This window comes from Silurus meridionalis, chromosome 11 (assembly GCF_014805685.1).
Source record: "Silurus meridionalis isolate SWU-2019-XX chromosome 11, ASM1480568v1, whole genome shotgun sequence".
Lineage (NCBI taxonomy): Eukaryota > Metazoa > Chordata > Actinopteri > Siluriformes > Siluridae > Silurus > Silurus meridionalis.
The window spans coordinates 11,635,111-11,655,908 of NC_060894.1; the positions used below are offsets into that span (position 1 = coordinate 11,635,111).

The 20,798-nt window shown below is 39.1% G+C and overlaps 1 protein-coding gene across 2 annotated transcripts; it reads right to left on the minus strand.

The window, feature by feature from the left end:
* Positions 1-766: 766 nt before the first annotated feature.
* zfyve16 (zinc finger, FYVE domain containing 16) lies at positions 767-19,998 on the minus strand. 2 transcript variants are annotated; one of them, XM_046861372.1, is made up of 18 exons: positions 19,843-19,998; positions 19,189-19,287; positions 16,522-18,554; positions 15,209-15,305; positions 11,147-11,314; positions 10,800-10,945; positions 10,312-10,522; positions 7,795-7,917; positions 7,528-7,683; positions 7,196-7,420; positions 6,576-6,658; positions 3,236-3,340; positions 3,005-3,155; positions 2,839-2,919; positions 2,460-2,625; positions 1,598-1,703; positions 1,321-1,497; positions 767-1,197 (listed from the first exon to the last, which is right to left on the minus strand). In XM_046861372.1, the coding sequence occupies exons 2-18, from the start codon at positions 19,256-19,258 to the stop codon at positions 1,039-1,041; spliced, it is 4,257 nt and encodes a 1,418-aa protein (XP_046717328.1). In that variant the 5' UTR covers positions 19,259-19,287; positions 19,843-19,998; the 3' UTR covers positions 767-1,038. The 2 variants fall into 2 exon arrangements, with proteins under 2 accessions (XP_046717328.1, XP_046717327.1); XM_046861371.1 differs by having other exon boundaries at positions 11,138-11,314.
* Positions 19,999-20,798: the final 800 nt, after the last annotated feature.

A 20,798-nucleotide genomic window follows, 5' to 3' on the forward strand; every position in this document is an offset into this window, starting at 1 on the left:
ATATACTGTAATACTGTGACACTAGGACGAAAAAAAATAAAAATAAAATAAATGTGTCAAAGTCAGCAAGGCCTTAAAAGATCAGACCAGAGGATCTGTAAGGGCTACATAAATTTTGTCACTTGAATTAATATGACTCAAGTCGAATACATATTCACTAAAAAAAACAATTGGTAGTAAAACAACCTTTTTGAAAAATAATAGCACATTTAATTTAAAACATTGATTAGTAGTGTTAAGGTACATATATGGAGTTGATGCTGAAAACATTTTAATCAGAATTTCTAATAAGCAAATTATGCAATTTTTACATTTCAGCATTTCATTATTATTTTTATTATTATTGATAATGCTTTAATTCAACAAAGTGTAATAGATGATTATGACAAAGTAATAGTCTTTGTAGGACTTAAGTCCAAAATCTGCTCTTTTTGCAATGGGACTGCAAAACTAACATAATGACCTATCAAAAATATAGTCTTTATTTTACATGTTTAACTATTGCAAAAATAGTCTTTAAGCTTAATAAACGTTTAACAGAAATGAGAGACGAATCCATGTACAAATTCTGGAAAAAAATGTAAGAGCTCAATAACCCCTGTGTAATATGAGAAAGGACTACATGTTGTACTGAAAGAAATTATGAAGGTTTTTCATAACAAAACAGTAGATGAAATGAAACTTCTTTTAAGAGTAACACCAAGAATGTATCAAATAAAAAGAAAATCATACTGCTACGGTCTCAAAAATCCTTCTGATTAAAGAATGCAGTGCCTCTCATTTTCTTTAATCTCATAGAAAATACTATTTATGCACCCAGAAAACAAGATACATCCCGTATAGACAAATTTCAATGTCATTCTTAAGAACTTTTAGGAGCCAGGATATCAATTACAGCCAGTTCACAGAAGTTTCACTCATTCCCATACCTCATTAGGGTTAAAAGTCTGCTCAGTTATTTGTCCGCGTTTGTCCAGCTTCGTGATTAATTTAAAGAAAGGACAATATTCCTGTCAGTAGAGGGTGCTGCTCTTAAACTCAAAGGGTCTGCGTAATGTAAAAAAACAACTCCATGTCCATGGCTTGATGAGGGACGCAGGAGCTTCCACCATGAATAACAGGTATCAGAGCCCCATCCAACTCATTCATATATTTCTGCGGCAGGAGGCTTCCACCTGAACCGGCTTGGTATTCAACCTAGAAGAAAAAAATCGAAAATAGGCAGTGCAATGACAGAGCAAGCCACACTACTACAATAGTACAAATTTCTTGCTTTGGGTTATGAATCATATTTTTACAGTCTATTAACTGAACAGTTACCATGTCAGTGTCAGTAGAGACTCGAAGTGCAAGATGGTTAATTCCATTTGCAATAAGGACAGAAAGATGAGGACACAGTGCTGCACAGCTGGCAGTGGAAATCTCCCTTTGGAACTGAGAGCAGGAAGAAAGAATGGCAGAGTAGGAGCAGTCTGGGGTCTTCAGGAGGTAAAAAACCTGAAGTGGAGAAGTGGAGAAAAAGACCAATTAAAAGAATCTGCAGAGCACATTGGGCTTTTTTCCCCCTCATTAGGAATCAAATTTAATGGGGACACACCTCAGTACACTTGATAGCCCGCCCATCCATTTCAAACCCGGAGTCCTGCTGGACATGGATACTAGTCACACCCTCTAGAGACTTCCTGTCTATGGGACTGATGAGGCTGAAAATATAACACACATGCAGTTGACAAAGACAAGGGAAACCCAGTGGCATCTTGAGAGGATGGTGTTTTTTTTCTTTTCTAGAATATTTTGGGTTCACTTGTCCTGCATAAATAAACTAGACTGTGATTTCTATACAAGTTGGAAGAATTCAGGAGTCACCGAAGGGTTTGATAAGCATAAAAGTTGTGTAACTCCTGTGCTAATGCCTTTTTAGTTTGCAACATAATGAATGCCATGTGGCAAACAGCTTTGTTAAATAAGACCAAAAAGCACGCTAGACAAAGTTTATCTGTAAAGAATATCTGCAGGAAAAGTTCTTTAGACGCTGTAGTAGTGTTTCAGAGGTTTCTCTAAATCTACACCAAAGAGAAATAAAGCTGTTTTGGTAATTCTTGGCAGGTCAAAGCTTTTCTTTTAAGTTGCCACCTGTATTTTAAGAGTGGCATTCATTCTGGAGCAAAGAGTACATACTCTTTGCTCCAGAATGAATGCCACTCTTAAAAAAAAGCTGGGTTATAAATGTTTTGGTTAATTAAGCTCAAAATTAAAACTTCAAAAGTCTTAACTTGAATTAAGTCTACTAAACTTTTAAATAATTGTATACCCTGTGTACATCGTTTAAATGCACTCAGCATTCATGAAAGTCATCTTAGTAGAACTGGACAAACTATTAAATCAGACAAGCAGTGGATTTACCACAAGCTCTCAATTAGTATTGATCTGCTTCAAATTTAGCAGAACATTTGCTTTACCCTGTATTGCTGGGAGCCATCCAGTCCACCCAGCGTATGTTGACGTTTTCTCTGTCCTCTGGCGCTGTTTCAGTTTTCCCACAGGTTATCTGAAAGTCTGTCTGATCCCGTAGGGCCTGGCGCAAAGCCTCCATTGTCTCTGGGGGGATTTGCACCATTAACCCATCTAAAGGATTCCCAGATAGAGAAACAGTTATTCAATAAATATTGATAGCTAGAGACATTTATATAAATTCCAAAAGCAACAGGGCTGTCTAATGTCACACAACACAAATCGTGCCATAACTATACTTAATTTAGATTTATTTACCTAATTCTTGGCCATGTGTTATTTAAAGCTTGTGAAACTTAGCTTCTTAAGCAGTCATTGACACAGTACCTTCAACAATACTAGATTTGGCAATATATCCTGAAGAGGCCTTCAGAGCACCATTAAAAACAACAAAGCTTGCGCCAGTCACTAAAAAATATAAAAGAATTAAAAAGTTAAGTAGAGAATGGTACTTTAGAAAAGGATAAGCCTACATATAGGAAAACCATCTAACCTCTTCTGGTCTTTCCCTGAATGCTATTGGCTTGTGTTTGGTAGCTTCCATCCTCATTCTGGACACAGATTAAGTGCGAGTCTGCATCAATACTGAAGCACGCCCCAACACTTATTACATGCTCATTGGAAGAATTCACCACTTTCAGCATCTGCAAGTGACAAACTTGTTTAGCTAAACAATCAACAACCAAGGAATGGTGTGAAAGCATAAACACATTTAGGGTAATACCTCATTAAACTTGGACTTGGGTATGTCAATATAGATGTTCCCCACTTCCATGTGGATCCTCAGGCTGTTGATTACAGGCACACTGTACTGGTAGTTCCTCAGGTCCTGTGGTTAAATTGATATATAACTGTTACTACTTTAGCCAAGTCAAGATACGTTAAGTTAATTAGGTTTTCTTAGCAAACTTAAGTTGTGCTGCCATGTTCTTTTTAAAGATTAGAGGCTTTCTCCTGACAACTGTTCAAAACAAACCATACTTCCGACTTTTTTGTGTCTTTGGCCTATAGCCGATACAAGAGCAATGGGCAGCAACAATTTTTTCTCTAAAATCAATTGCTGATGTCTTTCGTTCTTGTGTTAAATCATACCCGAATGCTCAAAACCAGCAAACTGCTGAAACTTGTCATTTACAGCTGTGGTCAAACTTGCTAATGATCAATTAAAGAAAGGCATTTAATTAACAGCACCTGGCTGCTATTTAGCCTCTTAAATACTATGAAGGCAGTAATCTATTAGTAATAATTATTATAATATGCCTGAGTGTATTTTCATTTTCACATGACTGAATATGTAAGCCATTAGGATGGATTATGTCTGGGAAATATAAAGACTGGAGAAAAAAACAGGGCAGACAGAAATCAACTGAGAGGCCATTTAATTATCAGATAGTACAAGCAATTCTTCTTCTTTGGACTACTCCCATTAGGGGTCACCACAGCGGATCATCCTTCTTCATACCCACCCTATCCTCTACATCTGCCTCTTTAAACCCAACTACCAGCATGTCTTCCCTCACCATATCCATAAACCTCCTCCTTGGCCTTCCTCTTTTCCTACTTTCTGGCGGCTCCATCTTCAGCATTCTCCTACCGATATACCCCATGTCCCTCATCTGTCCAAACCATCTCAATCTCACCTCCCTCACCTTCCTACATGCGCTGTCCCTCTAATAAACTCATCTAATCCTGTCCATCCTCGTCACTCCCAACGAAAACCTCAACATCTTCAGCTCTGCTACCTCCAGCTCCACCTCCTGTCTTTTACTCAATGCCACTGTCTCTAAACCATACAACATTGCAGGTCTCACCACAGTCCTATAAACTTTCCCTTTCAACACTCTTGCAGACACTCCTTAATCACAAATCACTCCTGACACTCTTCTCCACCCACTCCACCCTGCCTGCACTCTTTTCTTCACTTCTCTAACACACTCTCCATTACTTTGCACTGTTGATCCCAAGTACCTGAATTCCTCCACCTTCTCCACCTCTTCTCCCTACAACTGCACCACTCCACTGCTCTCCCTCTCATTCACACACATGTACTCTGTCTTACTCTTACTGACTTTCATTCCCCTTCTCTCCAGCGTGTACCTCCAACTCTCCAGGTCCTTCTCAATCGAGGACCAAATATTCTCTAAGACGTACAGTACAGACCAAAAGTTTGGACACACCTTCTCATTCAAAGAGTTTTCTTTATTTTCATGACTATGAAAATTGTAGAGTCACACTGAAGGCATCAAAACTATGAATTAACACACGTGGAATTATATACATAACAAAAAAGTGTGAAACAACTGAAAATATGTCATATTGTAGGTTCTTAGAAGTAGCCACCTTTTGCTTTGATTACTGCTTTGCACACTCTTGGCATTCTCTTGATGAGCTTCAAGTGGTAGTCACCTGAAATGGTTTTCACTTCACAGGTGTGCCCTGTCAGGTTTAATAAGTGTGATTTCTTGCCTTATAAATGGGGTTGGGACCATCAGTTGTGTTGTGCAGAAGTCAGGTGGATACACAGCTGATAGTCCTACTGAATAGACTGTTAGAATTTGTATTATGGCAAGAAAAAAGCAGCTAAGTACAGAAAAACGAGTGGCCATCATTACTTTAAGAAATTAAGGTCAGTCAGTCCGAAAAATTGGGAAAACTTTGAAAGTGTCCCCAAGTGCAGTCACAAAACCATCAAGCGCTACAAAGAAACTGGCTCACATGCAGACCGCCCCAGGAAAGGAAGACCAAGAGTCACCTCTGCTGCGGAGGATAAGTTCATCCGAGTCACCAGCCTCAGAAATCGCAGGTTAACAGCAGCTCAGATTAGAGACCAGGTCAATGGCACACAGAGTTCTAGCAGCAGACACATCTCTACAACAACTGTTAAGAGGAGACTGTGTGAATCAGGCCTTCATGGTAGAATATCTGCTAGGAAACCACTGCTAAAGAAAGGCAACAAGCAGAAGAGACTTGTTTGGGCTAAAGAACACAAGGAATGGACATTAGACCAGTGGAAATCTGTGCTTTGGTCTGATGAGTCCAAATTTGAGATCTTTGGTTCCAACCACTGTGTCTTTGTGCGACGCAGAAAAGGTGAACGGATGGACTCTACATGCCTGGTTCCCCCCTGTGAAGCATGGATGAGGAGGTGTGATGGTGTGGGGGTGCTTTGCTGGTGACACTGTTGGGGATTTATTCAAAATTGAAGGCATACTGAACCAGCATGGCTACCACAGCATCTTGCAGCGGCATGCTATTCCATCCGGTTTGCGTTTAGTTGGACCATCATTTATTTTTCAACAGGACAATGACCCCAAACACACCTCCAGGCTGTGTAAGGGCTATTTGACCAAGAAGGAGAGTGATGGTGCTGCGCCAGATGACCTGGCCTCCACAGTCACCGGACCTGAACACAATCGAGATGGTTTAGGGGTGAGCTGGACCGCAGAGTGAAGGCAAAAGGGCCAACAGGTGCTAAGCATCTCTGGAAACTCCTTCAAGACTGTTGGAAGACCATTTCAGGTGACTACCTCTTGAAGCTCATCAAGAGAATGCCAAGAGTGTGCAAAGCAGTAATCAAAGCAAAAGGTGGCTACTTTGAAGAACCTACAATATGACATATTTTCAGTTGTTTCACACTTTTTTGTTATGTATATAATTCCATATATAATTCCACATGTGTTAATTCATAGTTTTGATGCCTTCAGTGTGAATCTACAATTTTCATAGTCATGAAAATAAAGAAAACTCTTTGAATGAGAAGGTGTGTCCAAACTTTTGGTCTGTACTGTATATATCAGGACTAATCAGAATCTTAGCTCAGAGATGAACTGCTCTGGGCTGAATGCAAGACTGTCCAGTCACAAATTTACAAAAGCGGGTCATAGCAGCTTCTTTCTAGTACTTACACTCCAATCATAATGTTGTATGCATGCTATGACAATACAGAGATAAACAACACATTCTGTATTTTAACTTTTTCCCCCCATAATTCAGCAAAAGACTATCTGGGTTGTGTCTCAGCAAAGGAGGATTAACCTAATGTAAGGTAGAACGATGGCACTTACTGCAAGCAGGTTCATGATGGTATGTCCAGTCTCTTTAAAGATAGACTCACGAAACCGGACACTAACCAAAGGACAGGGATACACTGGGGGAAAAAAAAAAACAAAAAAACAAAACCAAGCAACATGGGTTAAAGAAGGCTGAAGAAGAAAAATAAAAACCTGCCCAAGTGTGTACATTTACCTGAATACAGAAATTAATATATAAGTATAGAGTGGAATTCATGTATATCAACCAAACTCTTTTTGGTTTGCTTGAAATCAAACCGCCTGTGTAAAAAGCCTCTGTCAGTGGATACTGACAAAATTATTATTTTTTTGAAGCAATCGTGTTTCTTGCCACCAACAACAAGCATTCCATCATTTTCTGAATTAATGCAAAGTGGCCCAGCTAAAATTTCAAATGTTTAGTATGAGCAGAGTGAAAATATATAGCAATGTGCTGGAAAATTAGTGTGGCTTCAAATTCTGTATTGTTCATAAGATTGACTATTCCTCTATATAGTCTTATAAACAATACAGCCTCCTCTTTATAACAATGTGACCGTTCCCCTTATGCATTGAGAACTTTGAAGAAATTATCCATAATATGCGCTAATGTCAAAAGGGAATGTGTGACTTACCATTATTTTCTGCTCCCATGCTGAGTACTAAGCGAAGAGGGAACACTTTTGCCCAGGGTACCTCCAATTTATGAATGAGGACCCCAAATAGGAAGGAGGTGTGAGGCAGGCCAAGGCCCTCCAGAGGTTGAAAGCTCGAAGAGAGAAAAAGGAACCCACCATGTTCTTTACTGCCCAGAAAACTGTCTGCAAATGTCACATTGCCAAGTTCCTCAATATATTTCCCTGTAGTCAAAAAAAAAAAGGCTATCAGAGACTCAAATGAAGCACAGAGGCTGTAGAAACATGACCTTGATATATTCCTTGTGGTTTGACTACTGCTAATAATATACCCTTCTGTGCATCTTGGTATATGTTGATGTAAAGACTGAAGACGTCTCTAGGCAGACTGTTCTCCTCAGGGAAACGTTCAATAATGAACGCCAGTTCTCTCTGACCGACTCCCTGAAGACCGTTAGAGCTTAAACACCAGCACTTCCGCTCACAATCTAGAACATTGATTCAGTTTCACAATATGTAAATAACAAAAATCACAAAATAAATTAAGCAATGGTGTCTATGAAACTATATTTCATATATTAACTTATTAAAATACATACATGCAGTCAGCTTCACATTGACCACGAGGTTGGCGTTGAGCACAAAGGTCAAGGGTCTCGGACCTCCTTCCTCTAGCAGCAGCATAATCTGACAGGCAGCTGGACGCTCCTCCACTAACAAATCTGCAACAGGGAGTTAACACACATTACCATGGAATGTATTGCACAAATTATTTATAGAAGCGGGATTTTTTTTCTAACTAAAGAGGAGCTACTACAGAACATTGATGCAAAAAAAAAACTGACAAAACATCAATAAACAGAATCATTTTGGTGTACGTGTACTGAGACACATGGCATGCAAGATTCTACAAATTGCTCACTCAAGGCGTAATTCATGTCAACACCACAATATACTATACAACTCAATATGAGGTGTTCATTACCAACAACAAACCCATACACTGCAGCAACTTGTTGTTAGGCAAGAAAAATGTTTATGGAACAAGTAGAGAATCCTACATGCTTGATTGGGGAAACCAAAGCTATATCTTTTTTGCCTGAATAAAATTGTATCCTTGTATGTACATACAGTGAGGAAAATAAGTATTTGAACACCCTGCTATTTTGCAAGTTCTCCCACTTAGAAATCATGGAGGGGTCTGAAATTGTCATCGCATGTCCACTGTGAGAGACATAATCTAAAAAAAAAAAATCACAATGTATGATTTTTTAACTATTTATTTGTATGATACAGCTGCAAATAAGTATTTGAACACCTGAGAAAGTCGATGTTAATATTTGGTACAGTAGCCTTTGTTTGCAATTACAGAGGTCAAATGTTTCCTGTAGTTTTTCACCAGGTTTGCACACACTGCAGGAGGGATTTTGGCCCACTCCTCCACACAGATCTTCTCTAGATCAGTCAGGTTTCTGGCCTGTCGCTGAGAAACACGGAGTTTGAGCTCCCTCCAAAGATTCTCTATTGGGTTTAGGTCTGGAGACTGGCTAGGCCATGCCAGAACCTTGATATGCTTCTTACAGAGCCACTCCTTGGTTATCCTGGCTGTGTGCTTTGGGTCATTGTCATGTTGGAAGACCCAGCCTCGACCCATCTTCAATGCTCTAACTGAGGGAAGGAGGTTGTTCCCCAAAATCTCGCAATACATGGGCCCGGTCATCCTCTCCTTAATACAGTGCAGTCGCCCTGTCCCATGTGCAGAAAAACACCCCCAAAGCATGATGCTACCACCCCCATGCTTCACAGTAGGGATGGTGTTCTTGGGATGGTACTCATCATTCATTTACATTACATTTACATTTGCCGCATTTGGCAGACGCCCTTATCCAGAGCGACTTACAACTGAGCAGGGGAGGGTTTTAGGGCTTTTGCTCAAGGGCCCAGCAGTGGCAGCTTGGTGGTGGTGGGATTTGAACCTGTGATCTTCTGATCCAAAGCCCAATGCCTTAACCACTGAGCTAACACCGCCCATCATTCTTCCTCCTCCAAACACGTTTAGTGGAATTATGACCCAAAAGTTCTATTTTGGTCTCATCTGACCACATGACTTTCTCCCATGACTCTTCTGGATCATCCAAATAGTCATTGGCAAACTTAAGACGTGCCTGGACATGTGCTGGTTTAAGAAAGGGGAACCTTCCGTGCCATGCATGATTTCAAACCATGACGTCTTAGTGTATTACCAACAGTAACCTTGGAAACGGTGGTCCCAGCTCTTTTCAGGTCATTGACCAGCTCCTCCCGTGTAGTTCTGGGCTGATTTCTCACCTTCCTTAGGATCATTGAGACCCCACGAGGTGAGATCTTGCATGGAGCCCCAGTCCGAGGGAGATTGACAGTCATGTTTAGCTTTTTCCATTTTCTAATGATTGCTCCAACAGTGGACCTTTTTTCACCAAGCTGCTTGGCAATTTTCCCGTAGCCCTTTCCAGCCTTGTGGAGGTGTACAATTTTGTCTCTAGTGTCTTTGGACAGCTCTTTGGTCTTAGCCATGTTAGTAGTTGGATTCTTACTGATTGTATGGGGTGGACAGGTGTCTTTATGCAGCTAACGACCTCAAACAGGTGCATCTAATTTAGGATAATAAATGTAGTGGAGGTGGACATTTTAAAGGCAGACTAACAGGTCTTTGAGGGTCAGAATTCTAGCTGATAGACAGGTGTTCAAATACTTATTTGCAGCTGTATATTATGTCTCTCACAGTGGACATGCACCTACGATGACAATTTCAGACCCCTCCATGATTTCTAAGTGGGAGAACTTGCAAAATAGCAGGGTGTTCAAATACTTATTTTCCTCACTGTATATAATTGGACTTGGACCTGGTGTATTCCACATAAACATTTCTGGCACAAGTTACATAAACAAGCTGTAACAATTCTGTTTAAACAACTGATGTGTACAATATGTCCAGTGTTGTTTTAACAAAACAGTTCTGTGTTCTTTCCTATTCATAAACTAATGAAATGTCTAAGGGTGCTTTAACTTGTTCTTAGGTGATCCTTTAATTCCAGTTTATAACATACACAAAATAAATCAAATGTAGCTGCTCTCACCCCCTTCATCCTCCTCTCCTGTGGTGATGAGCAGAGGTGGGAGCCCATCATCATCATCAGGCAGGAGACTTGGAGCACACTCCACACAGCTGCCCAGGCCACAGAGTAATGCATAGTCCCAGGGCCCGTTGACTGCCTTCCTTGGTGTCTCGGAACTGGACTCTGAGCTGTGTGCTGTACCCTCACTTCCTTCAGGGAATTTGCTAGTAGACTGAGGAAAATGACACAAGCAGCTCAGACAGATCAACACACAGTTGAAAAGTATTCCCATTTTGCTGCCTTGGCGACCTCGAAAGTAAAACATAGTCTGTATCTATGTCGCTTATGTAGACACCAAGGTTACTCTGTGCCTAAAAAACTGCACCATAATGAAAAAACTACAGTCTAATATTCATACTGGGACTCAATGATATTAAAAACGATGATAACATTTTTCAATAAAAGTAACCTTAACTTGGACAAAGGTATTATTGCATAGCTAATTTTACCCATATAGTTGGAGGGTCTGGCGTAACAGGGCTGGACTCCTGAGAGGACCTCCGTGGTCTTACAGAAAGCCTAGTCGTATCTGCCACCTCGCCATTAGGCAGTATTCCATCAGCAAACCAGACATGCTTCTGTTCCCTCGGGAATCCTAGAAAATGAATAACAATGTACATAGAGATTTAGAACCATGAATTTGCCAAAACTGAACTCATAAACCGTATCTTAGCCACATTTATAACTAAATGATATTTTCCCACATATTGAGCTGGTGAGTTTTAAAGCAACATTTGCCTTGAACACACTTAAAACGTATTGAAACAAGGCAGAAGTGTGTGCATACCATCATTACCAGGATGCTTGAGAACGGACACCGGCACCATGACGGTAGGGGGTGGGGAGTTGAGGGTTCCTGCTGCTTGAGCCTGCTGCATGGGAGGAATTGTGGAGCAGTACTCGGATGGGATGTTAGGATTTGGACTAGGCCCGGTAGGGCTCATCATTCTCTCAATGGCCTGAGCTGAAAAAAAAACAAAACAAGTCCATCAAGTCAAAAACACACTCTAACCCTTTTTTTTCCCCATTTGTGATTACACTGAACAGTGCTTATGCTGTAACAGAAGGATGTTTTAAAGAAATAAAAATTACATGATTGTAGGAATTTTCATGTCCTTAAATGTGTGCTACTTGTGTTATATCAGTATATATATACTGAACTATATCAGAACTTTTGTCAGATCTGATCTATTAATGTTTTTATAGTTAGTTCAGTATCTAAAATAATATTGCAACAGAAGACCAACATAATTTTAGTTTCATTATTCTGGTTAGACAAAGCAGAGCTAACAGGGCTGTAAATCTGGTTTAATATAGATAGTTTACACTGACAAAAAAAACTAAACAACACAATTAGCTAAATATGCATACAGTTACAGACAGTACATTAAACTGGATAGCCACAGTGGACCTCAGAGACTGTGCATTAAGCTAAATAAAAGTTGCTTTTGGGATCTAGTGCCAGATGTGGCATTCATAGCTGCTGACTCCAACCAAAGTGCTGAGTAAGCCTCGCCTTGCGGTATATTGATTAAGCATCATAGAACCTCATAGACTGAATTACATTGGCACCAGTTCTGATGAGAGTGAACACGTAAACCAGCAGTATAAACAGAAAACAACACACAGGCACACTTAAATGACTTATGATGATGTCAACCCATGTCCTTCAACCATACTATAAATCTTACTGTCCTGAGCACAAGCAGAAGAGAAAGACACTTTACAAAAGCCAAGGAGACTTCAAGGAACTTGTATTACAAAGCCTACACAGTATTTATCAAGCTGCTAGGATTAGCAATTTACCTTACCTTAACTATGAACCTGAATTCCTGTTTCATCGTAGTCATTTGTTCAGTTCAATCTCTCTGAAGCGTTTCAGCCTGAACATCGCACGTGTTGTGAATGAGAGAAAGAGCGACAGAGCGGGCAGGCATTCTTTCCTCTCAGGGTGTCTTTTTAGATGGTAAGCGGCCCACTTTCACGCAATCATGCCATGCTCCTGTTGGGTCTAACCTCCATAACAACACAGTTTCACCTTCCTCACGCCATCAGATGCTTGCTAAGATGGACGAGTCTGTATTAAATGGCTGTCCTAGACTGAGAAACGACCGAAAGAAACAGAGGGAGGTGACGTATGCTTTCCTGTCCTGACGCTGAAGAGGAGGGTGAGAGAGAGAGAGAGAGAGAGAGAGAGAGAGAGAGAGAGAGAGAGTGTGTGTGTGTGTTTGTGTGTTTTTGTGTGTGTGCGAGAGTGTGCAATTGGCTGCGTGTGTGTCTGACTCTCTGCCCAAAGCTGAAGCAGAGAGTCTGAGAGAACTGTGCATCCCAGGTGGATCTATGCCACACACAGTCAAGGACAACTAGTGCCCAGAGGCACCACCCAGCAAATAAGTCTCTCTGCTTCTCTGTCTTGTGCTCCCTCATGCACTGACATGGGTCATTAATCTTATTTTTAATGTGCAAATATACCTGCACTGACAGAAACCTGTTTTTTGTAAAGACTCATCAACACAAACACATTTTATTTACTATTACATCTTTCCTCTACACAAAAGAATGTGAACAAACAAAGCAGTAGTATTTACCAAAATCTATTAAGTGCATCAATTAGCAAATTAGCACAGGCTACGATAGCACATGTCTTACTAAGGCCGTCAATGGCCTGTCTAATGCTATTACATGGAAATTAATGACTCATTCCAGCATCAACTAAGATCTTCTGAATAGGGCGTGTGAATCAACATCATGTGCTGCATTATAGGATCATACTACTATTTCTGTAAGTTCTTTCTTTAAATACATGTAAACTCACACACACACACACACACACACACACACACACACACACACACACACACACACACACACGAACACAGATGCTTTTGGAAGACACCTGATTGACAGTATGGATCTATGAGAACTCCCAAGAGCAATGATCTGGATATGCGATATCCTATTAGTTTATTTTGTGTATCTTAAATGCCTATTCTTTTATGCAACTTTTTAAGTCCACGTACAGGATCAATTACAATCCGCAGGACCTACAAGAATCTAAAACACATTCGCTCAAACTAAAAGTAAGACAACAGTAAAGAATTCTGTCAATAAAGATTGTTCCTGTTAATAACAATAAAATACTGAGTTCACTTGACAGGTAATGCATTATGTTTACAGTTTATAAGACTACAAATTGACATTAACTTGAAAATCTCACTAGATAGTAACCAAACCCTTGTAGCATAAGCGTTAGAGATATCAGGCAGGGGAAATGTTTTGGCTTGGCCAATTAAGCAAACAATTTTAATTTTCTCAGAACTTCAAACAAAGATTTTTTTATTTAAGATAGAAACAAACAAATTGCTACATTACAATTCAATGAGCTATGTCTCAGTCATGCATAAAAGGGGGATTTATTTTCATTTTCTATAAAACTACTGGTGCAAATTCCATCAGGCACAATATATTTGTATTTAGTTTATAGATTTTACAGCTCTCCTACTGTATCTTACCTTTCCTTTCTCTGGATTTTAGGTACATATTTAGGTTTTGTGTTTACAAGATCAGTAAATTCAATTTCAGTAAATTCACGTATCAAAAATGAAGATGGTGCAAGTGCAAAACAAAATGTAAAATAAATAAAACTCCAAAATTCAGCTCTCTTATTCTTCGGGGAAAATAAAGACTTGTTTATGTTTCGGACTATTGATATACTGTATTTCAATTTCAGAAGTCTGTTAATGAAAACATGGATCTACACAGTAATTTGAGCATTGGTCAATGAACCAAACAATCACTAGCAGTAAATAATATTACAGTAGTAGTATGCAATTTGGGATTTAGCACAGTTACATAGCTGCAAATAAACTAATTTTTAGAACAATCACTGCTTGTTTTGTTGCCGTACAACAATTTCCTCGCTCACATAGTTGCATGAAATTAATTCTGTGGCTTACATTTGTGCCTTTTTCTACAGAAAATCAATTTGATTAGTGAGAAATCCTAACCAACATTCTTTACATATTACTGGCTAGTAATCAGTCCTTACAGATTCTTCCGTATCACGTGCTGTCCCATCTATTAACAGGAAAACTGATGGAAAAATACTCAGTGCTCAGCCTACATTAATACACATGAATTTTTGCCAAAACATGACAAGAGGTGTAAACAATTTTAATGACAGAAATGGTAGTGGTAATCACCACATTTATTGTGTATATTAGCTAAGCATTTGCTTTTTTTTTTGTACTTCCGTACACTTCTTCATCTTTTAGAGTTAGGGGGTGCAGTGGCACAATGGTGGGCCAATTAACCACATACAAGCTCACTGGAGGACTATTTAAGAATACTACTGATTAGTGGACAGCCTCTCTAAAACTGGCCCCTAAGGGGAGGCTCTTTATTACTCTTCAAGGCAACTCCAATATTAGCACTGCTGCACAATGACCCTGACTACAAACCTCTTACTATCATTCTTTTGTCTAATAAATATTAACGCAGAGACTCACAACAATTATTTACAACCAACGCCAATCATGTAGTGTTGATCAATCACTATCAAACAATTATTTATTACTGAACAAATTCTCACATGTAGTATATGCAGCTTTAAGCGACCGAATCAGACAAATTAGAGAGAATCCATTTAGCTGTTTTATGTCCCACTTGCCACCAAACAGAGTCGGATCTTAATTGATACAGTATAACCCGATTTTCACGTATCCCTGAGGCAGACGGTCATTTTCCTTAAAAAAGTGCTTTCAGAAATCGGAAAACAAAGTTGCCAAGGTTTTGCACCTTTGTGGCAAACGCTTACAGCATTCAATGCTAATTGAAACAACGGAAAAAAAGCACTTACCTCTTTGTATAGTTTCATAGCAGACCACACAAACTCTGGCCTCTTTCTCCATGTACTTTAGTTTGCATTTACGGTTGCAGCAAATGGCACAATATACCTACAACCACAATGATCAGTCAGCTTGGAACATTGGAAATAGATTTCAGATATTCTGAACTTCACATTGAGACAGTCTCAGAAGCTCTAAAAAGGGGCATAAATAATACCCACTGACTCATCTACTATAATAATAAAGGGAAAACAGCATAAACTCACAAGCCATTAAAACAGCCTCATCGTGCAAACTATAGCAAGGAGTACTTCAGTTCTTGTAACAGTATATATCATTTTAGAAGTGTGAGTGGAAGATGTGATCAGTATCAAATGATCAGTCACATGTGTCTTTCTGTACATACATAACTACTCTAATTAATAAGCCACCACTATAACTTTTGCTCATAATTTCTACAACTTTAGTTACTGTTCCCATTAAAGCATAATCTGATGAGCTATCAACTGTGTCCAAATGGAGAAAATCTTTTAGTCACTCTTGCCGTCTAAAAATTTAGGTCAACCTGGCCTGCTTACGATTTACACAGGCCACAGCACAAGGGAGGCAATAAATGCTTAATTACTTAATAAATTAATCATTCAGTACTTCTCTGGAAGTTGCCCTTATTATGTTTCGCCACTGAGGTACTTCCTTCAACTCATCACCAGTGTACATTTATCATTGGCAAAATGAAGCACAGAATGTGAACAATAACATGAACAATGATAACGTGGCAACAGCTTTCACAGGCATGAGATAACATAAGATTTCTATATGCTTATTTATTTACATGAATTCAAATTCAAAATACACTTTGTCACTGTATCTGTCACTAAAATGAACTTGCATGGTATTTTATATGAAATGAGACTCTTTTCATATATCAGTGGGCAGCAATGAGTTTATTGCTCTATTTTACCCCCTGGTGGAATAAGATAGACTAGCTCCATCTCCAGCCCAAGACCAGCTCAAGAGCCTCCAGCACATTGTAAATGAATTAAATAGAAGAACAGCTGTCTTTAAGTTGCATTACTCACAATCACATAGAATTCATTTCGTGGGTTAGATTGGAGCCTTCACAGGTCAAATTTGGACCATATTTCTGTGATAATTCATTTTCCTCTGAGATAAATCAAGTGATCCATTATTCTATTTGACACCCCTTATTTATCAAAGAAAGCTAGAGCTTCAGGAGAATTCCTAGAAGAAGGATTTCACTTTATACCTAACCATTACACGTTCAAATGATTCATTTAGTAATGAAGCCAGGAACGTGACTTACTTTGCCACATGCTCTGCAGTGATGTCTCCTCTTGGTAAAAGTGAACTTCTGTCCACATTTCATGCAGTTAGGTGCCTCAGAATCTGGAACCCAGGGTGGCTGCCTCCATCCAAGACCTCTATCCTCTGTTCCTGACTGATCGACTGCTTCTCCAGGAATCTCTCCTGGGTAGGGAGGTGGCTCTGAAAGCTCTTCATGACCATACATGTGATCACAGCTGTCACCATGACTGGTAGTTTTAAAGTTACTGTCACTGTGGTTAGAAATCTGTCTCAGCATAGGAGTTACAGGAGAGATGTTCTCTTCGTCAGAAATCAACACATTCTCCTCAGACTGGCTATTCTGTCCCTCTTGTGGAAGAAATGGTCGTATATTTTGGCTGGATAGCTGCTTTGGTCGGGCTCCACCATAACACGGTGACTGGTTTGGGTTGCAGACTAAATGATTCTCAGTCGAACACGGCATGTCTTCCATATTATCCGTTTGTGTGAGGTCTGGTTTGAAGGAAATACTCTCTTGAGATGAGGAGGAAACATTGGAATCTTCACTCTCATCTAAAAACCGAAGAGATTGGTCACTTTCAGGTGAGGCAAATGAATCAACTGGGCAGCTGCGCAACTCTCCCTCTAAATCTCCATTAAATTCTGAAAAGCCTTCATCCACATATTTCTCAGCTGATACCTCAGAACTGTTTCTCTGTGCCTCACCCATAAGATAAGCATCTAGCTCTTCATCAGTGACCAGCATCCTATTCTGCTCACTTTCAGGGAGGTAATCACTGGTAAAATCAAACTCTATTTGGTAATCAGGGCTCTGCACTTTGCTGGAAGCTTGGCTACTCTCTGGTAAATCTCTGGATATAAGATTTTCTGAATGAGATAAGCTGCATTCAAAAGTTCTGTTACAGAGAGAAGTTGTAAGAGATGTTGACATTGCTTGGTTTGACATTATTTTTACCAGTTCAGGCTCATCCTCAGGTGAAGAATCTGGCTGCCTAAGACATTGGGATGCCACAACTTCTGCAGATGGAGCAATTAAATTCTCAGTCTCTTCAATGACCAGGGTCTCTTTAGATTCAGCAATAGATATTTCTGTGCTGTCTTTGGTATCAGCCTCCATCTCCTCCTGATCTAAAGAGGCCACAAGAGATCCACACATGGATACATTAATGGGAAGGCAGGATAGAGAAGATTCTCTTTCACTTGTTGCAATTGCAGGGGTAAGTTTGTGGTCCACGTTTCCGCTCTCGACTGAATGTTCCTTATCTGGTACATTTGGCAGACTTGTACTGGCATCAGCAATAGCTTCAGTGTCCTCGTGTGTTACATGTGAACAGATCAGGCTATTAGGATTTATTTCAGGTTCTAAAATGCACTGGGAGTTGCTTTGGAGTTCAGATGAATTAGACAGCACTGGACAGCTACTTTGAGGCTGCTCAATCTGATCATCATTATCTAAAGGGTCTAGGTCATTTGAAATAATTTGAGGTTCAGCAGTCCTCTCCACAGCTGCAGGCAATATAACGTCCAACAAACTAAAACAGTTTGAGGGACCATCAAAATGTCCGCCAGCTTCCAGTCCCTGTAAGTCATCATGCCCAGGCTTCAAGTTCTCTGGATATATAACAGCTGGACTATCAAAATCTACCAGTAGCTCCTCCTCAACCTGTTTCTCTGCAACATCTGGCTCTTTGAAGGCATCGTGACTATTTGTGCATGGGAGACTAGCTGATCCTGTATCATTAACAAGATCACATATGGGTTTCAAGGATCTATCTGGACAAGGAGGAGTCAAGCTTTTGGAAGCTCTGCTGTCAACAGAGGATAGGAGGTCAACACCTGTCAAGACCCTCCCTTTTGCATCTTGATCTCTTTGTGTAGGAGCACTAATAGGTGCAGTTAGACCATAATTCAGGGAATTTACATCAGGGAGAGTTTGTGAAACCGTGGATCGCTCAGGTATAAAGTATTGCGAGTAAAGAGTTGGGTCCTGGGATGCAGAATTTGTGAACGCTGTAGAGTTCTCAGCCTCCTCTGGAAAAAGGAAAAAAAAAAAATCGCTATTTATGATATGAACTGCTGTGGAATCATGACATAATTATAGCAGTACAGAAATTGAAATACTAAAATTATTTAAAAATGGTTTACCATCTAGCATCTAAACTGAGCAGAAACAAAACAGGAAACTAACTATGTAACTAGGGATGCCCAGCTACAGCTGCACTCTCCATCAAGATCAGAATAATTTATTCATTCTGCAGTCAGTATACTCAGTATAAATGAGCCCAGTTTAATACTTGATTATTTACTCAAACTGAACTCCAAACATTTAAAGCATTTCACTGCATGTTGTACCCTGTGTGTATGTGACAAATAAAATTTGATTTGAATTGACATTCAACTGTCTTTCTAATACTGTCATCAATGATATTCCCACAGGAATAACAAAGAATAAAGCACAAGCACAAGCGAGTTTATCATCAGAGATATTTTCTTTTAAATATTATCTGTGTTAAGGAAGTTTTCTTTTAATTTTGAAAAACAAATTTTGTTTCATTACAGTGTATGCAACTCTGTCTTGAAGGGAAATGAATACAAAACAAGGAATCGCAAACTTATCCAATTTTTTTTAAGTGACATTATCAGCTGTAAGGCAAAATCCTCTAACCTGGGTTTAATTCAAAGTCATCCAGGAGTTTGTCCAAGTCACATACAGCAGCTTTGAAGTAATTGTCCATCCTAGGGAAGGATTATGATTTGTTTAACCCTGTGAAAAACAATCCAAAGTTAATTTGGGTTTTTGATTTTTATTAAAAGTCACTGTACATTGGAACATTGCCTAATGCACATATATTATTTATTTATTTACCATTTAACTACACACTGTATACACAAACTGTTAATGTGTCATTAAGAATAGTTTTACTATAAATCGACCTCCATATAAATAAAACGGATTATTTTCCTTAATAACAAAAGTTACACAGTAAGATACAGGGTAGAAAAGTGTTAGAAATATGAACGTTACTGTACAACCGCATAACAAAACCATTTAACTAGCGAGTTCATTGATTTTGTGACTACCTGTGCAATAAAACGAACCACAGTGAATAAGATAACTACCGTGTCACCTTTAATAACATGTACTATAACTATTTTGTTGCTATTTGATATACATATATAACGTCAGCTAACCAGATCCGGGTGTTGAAAGCTCGCTAGCTCCTCAGCCTGTTTACGCGCTAGCTGGCTAGCTAAACATTTCCTGTCATAAATCCCAAAATTACGACTAGTCACGTCTCCAGTTTGGCGACTTATTTACCGTGAAATGCTTCATCGTCCTACTCGTCGTTTGTCGGTCACTTCCTCGGTTTAGTTGTACAGAGCAATCGCTACTGAGATCCAGCAACCTATTATTAATTCCACATAAATTCCACAGTGCGACCATTTCCAGCGCCGGTGTGTAGAGCAGGAAAAACTCTCTTAAAGGCGCAGAGCTCCTTTTTCCACCGAGATACAGCAGAGTCCTTTTCAATGTATTAACAACTTAACTCGACTTTTGAGTCAAATTCCTAAATGACTAAAAAAAATTTTCAATCTTTTGTTGCTTTCTGGCTTTCTGTTTTGTTTTGACAGAGTTTGATACTGTACCTCCAGTCATACACGTGTTCACGTGTTAACATTTGCTGGTGTACTTTTTGTGAAGTGATTTGCAGATGCATATATATATATATATATATATATATATATATATATATATATATATATACACACACACAATGTATAGTGCATTAACATATGTTAGAATGCATATACCTTTCATACCACAGCAGTTTGTCAGCAATTTAAGTGTGTGTGTGTGTGTGTGTGTGTGTGTGTGTGTGTGTGTGTATCTATATCTATCTATCTATCTATCTATCTATCTATCTATCTATCTATCTATCTATCTATCTATCTATCTATCTATACTGTATATATATATTATTGAGTTTTATGAATAATATGAATAATTACGTAATATGAATAATTACATAGTTATACTTAATGTTATCCACAATATTCGCCAATTAGTTAATGCATTTTCCAGTTTTCAGTTAATGAACAGCTAAAATAGTTTAATAATAGAGCACATTACAGTTCCATGATAACTGAATTTTTTTTGTCTTGTTTCTTTAGTCACACATGCTCTCTCTCTCTCTCTCTCTCTCTCTCTCTCTCTCTCTCTCTCTCTCTCTCTCCCCTCTTTTATTCTCTCTCTTGTTTAGTTAAAAGGACAAA

Bases quoted from the DNA above. Each gene is read 5' to 3' on its own strand.
- zfyve16 (XM_046861371.1), bottom strand. From the start codon at position 19,258: ATGGACAATTACTTCAAAGCTGCTGTATGTGACTTGGACAAACTCCTG. The intron at 10,946-11,137 runs GTATGCACACAC...TTCATTTTCTAG, and splicing joins CAAGCATCCTGGTAATGATG to GATTCCCGAGGGAACAGAAG. The intron at 3,341-6,575 runs GTAAGTGCCATC...ATTTAACCACAG, and splicing joins CCATCATGAACCTGCTTGCA to GACCTGAGGAACTACCAGTA.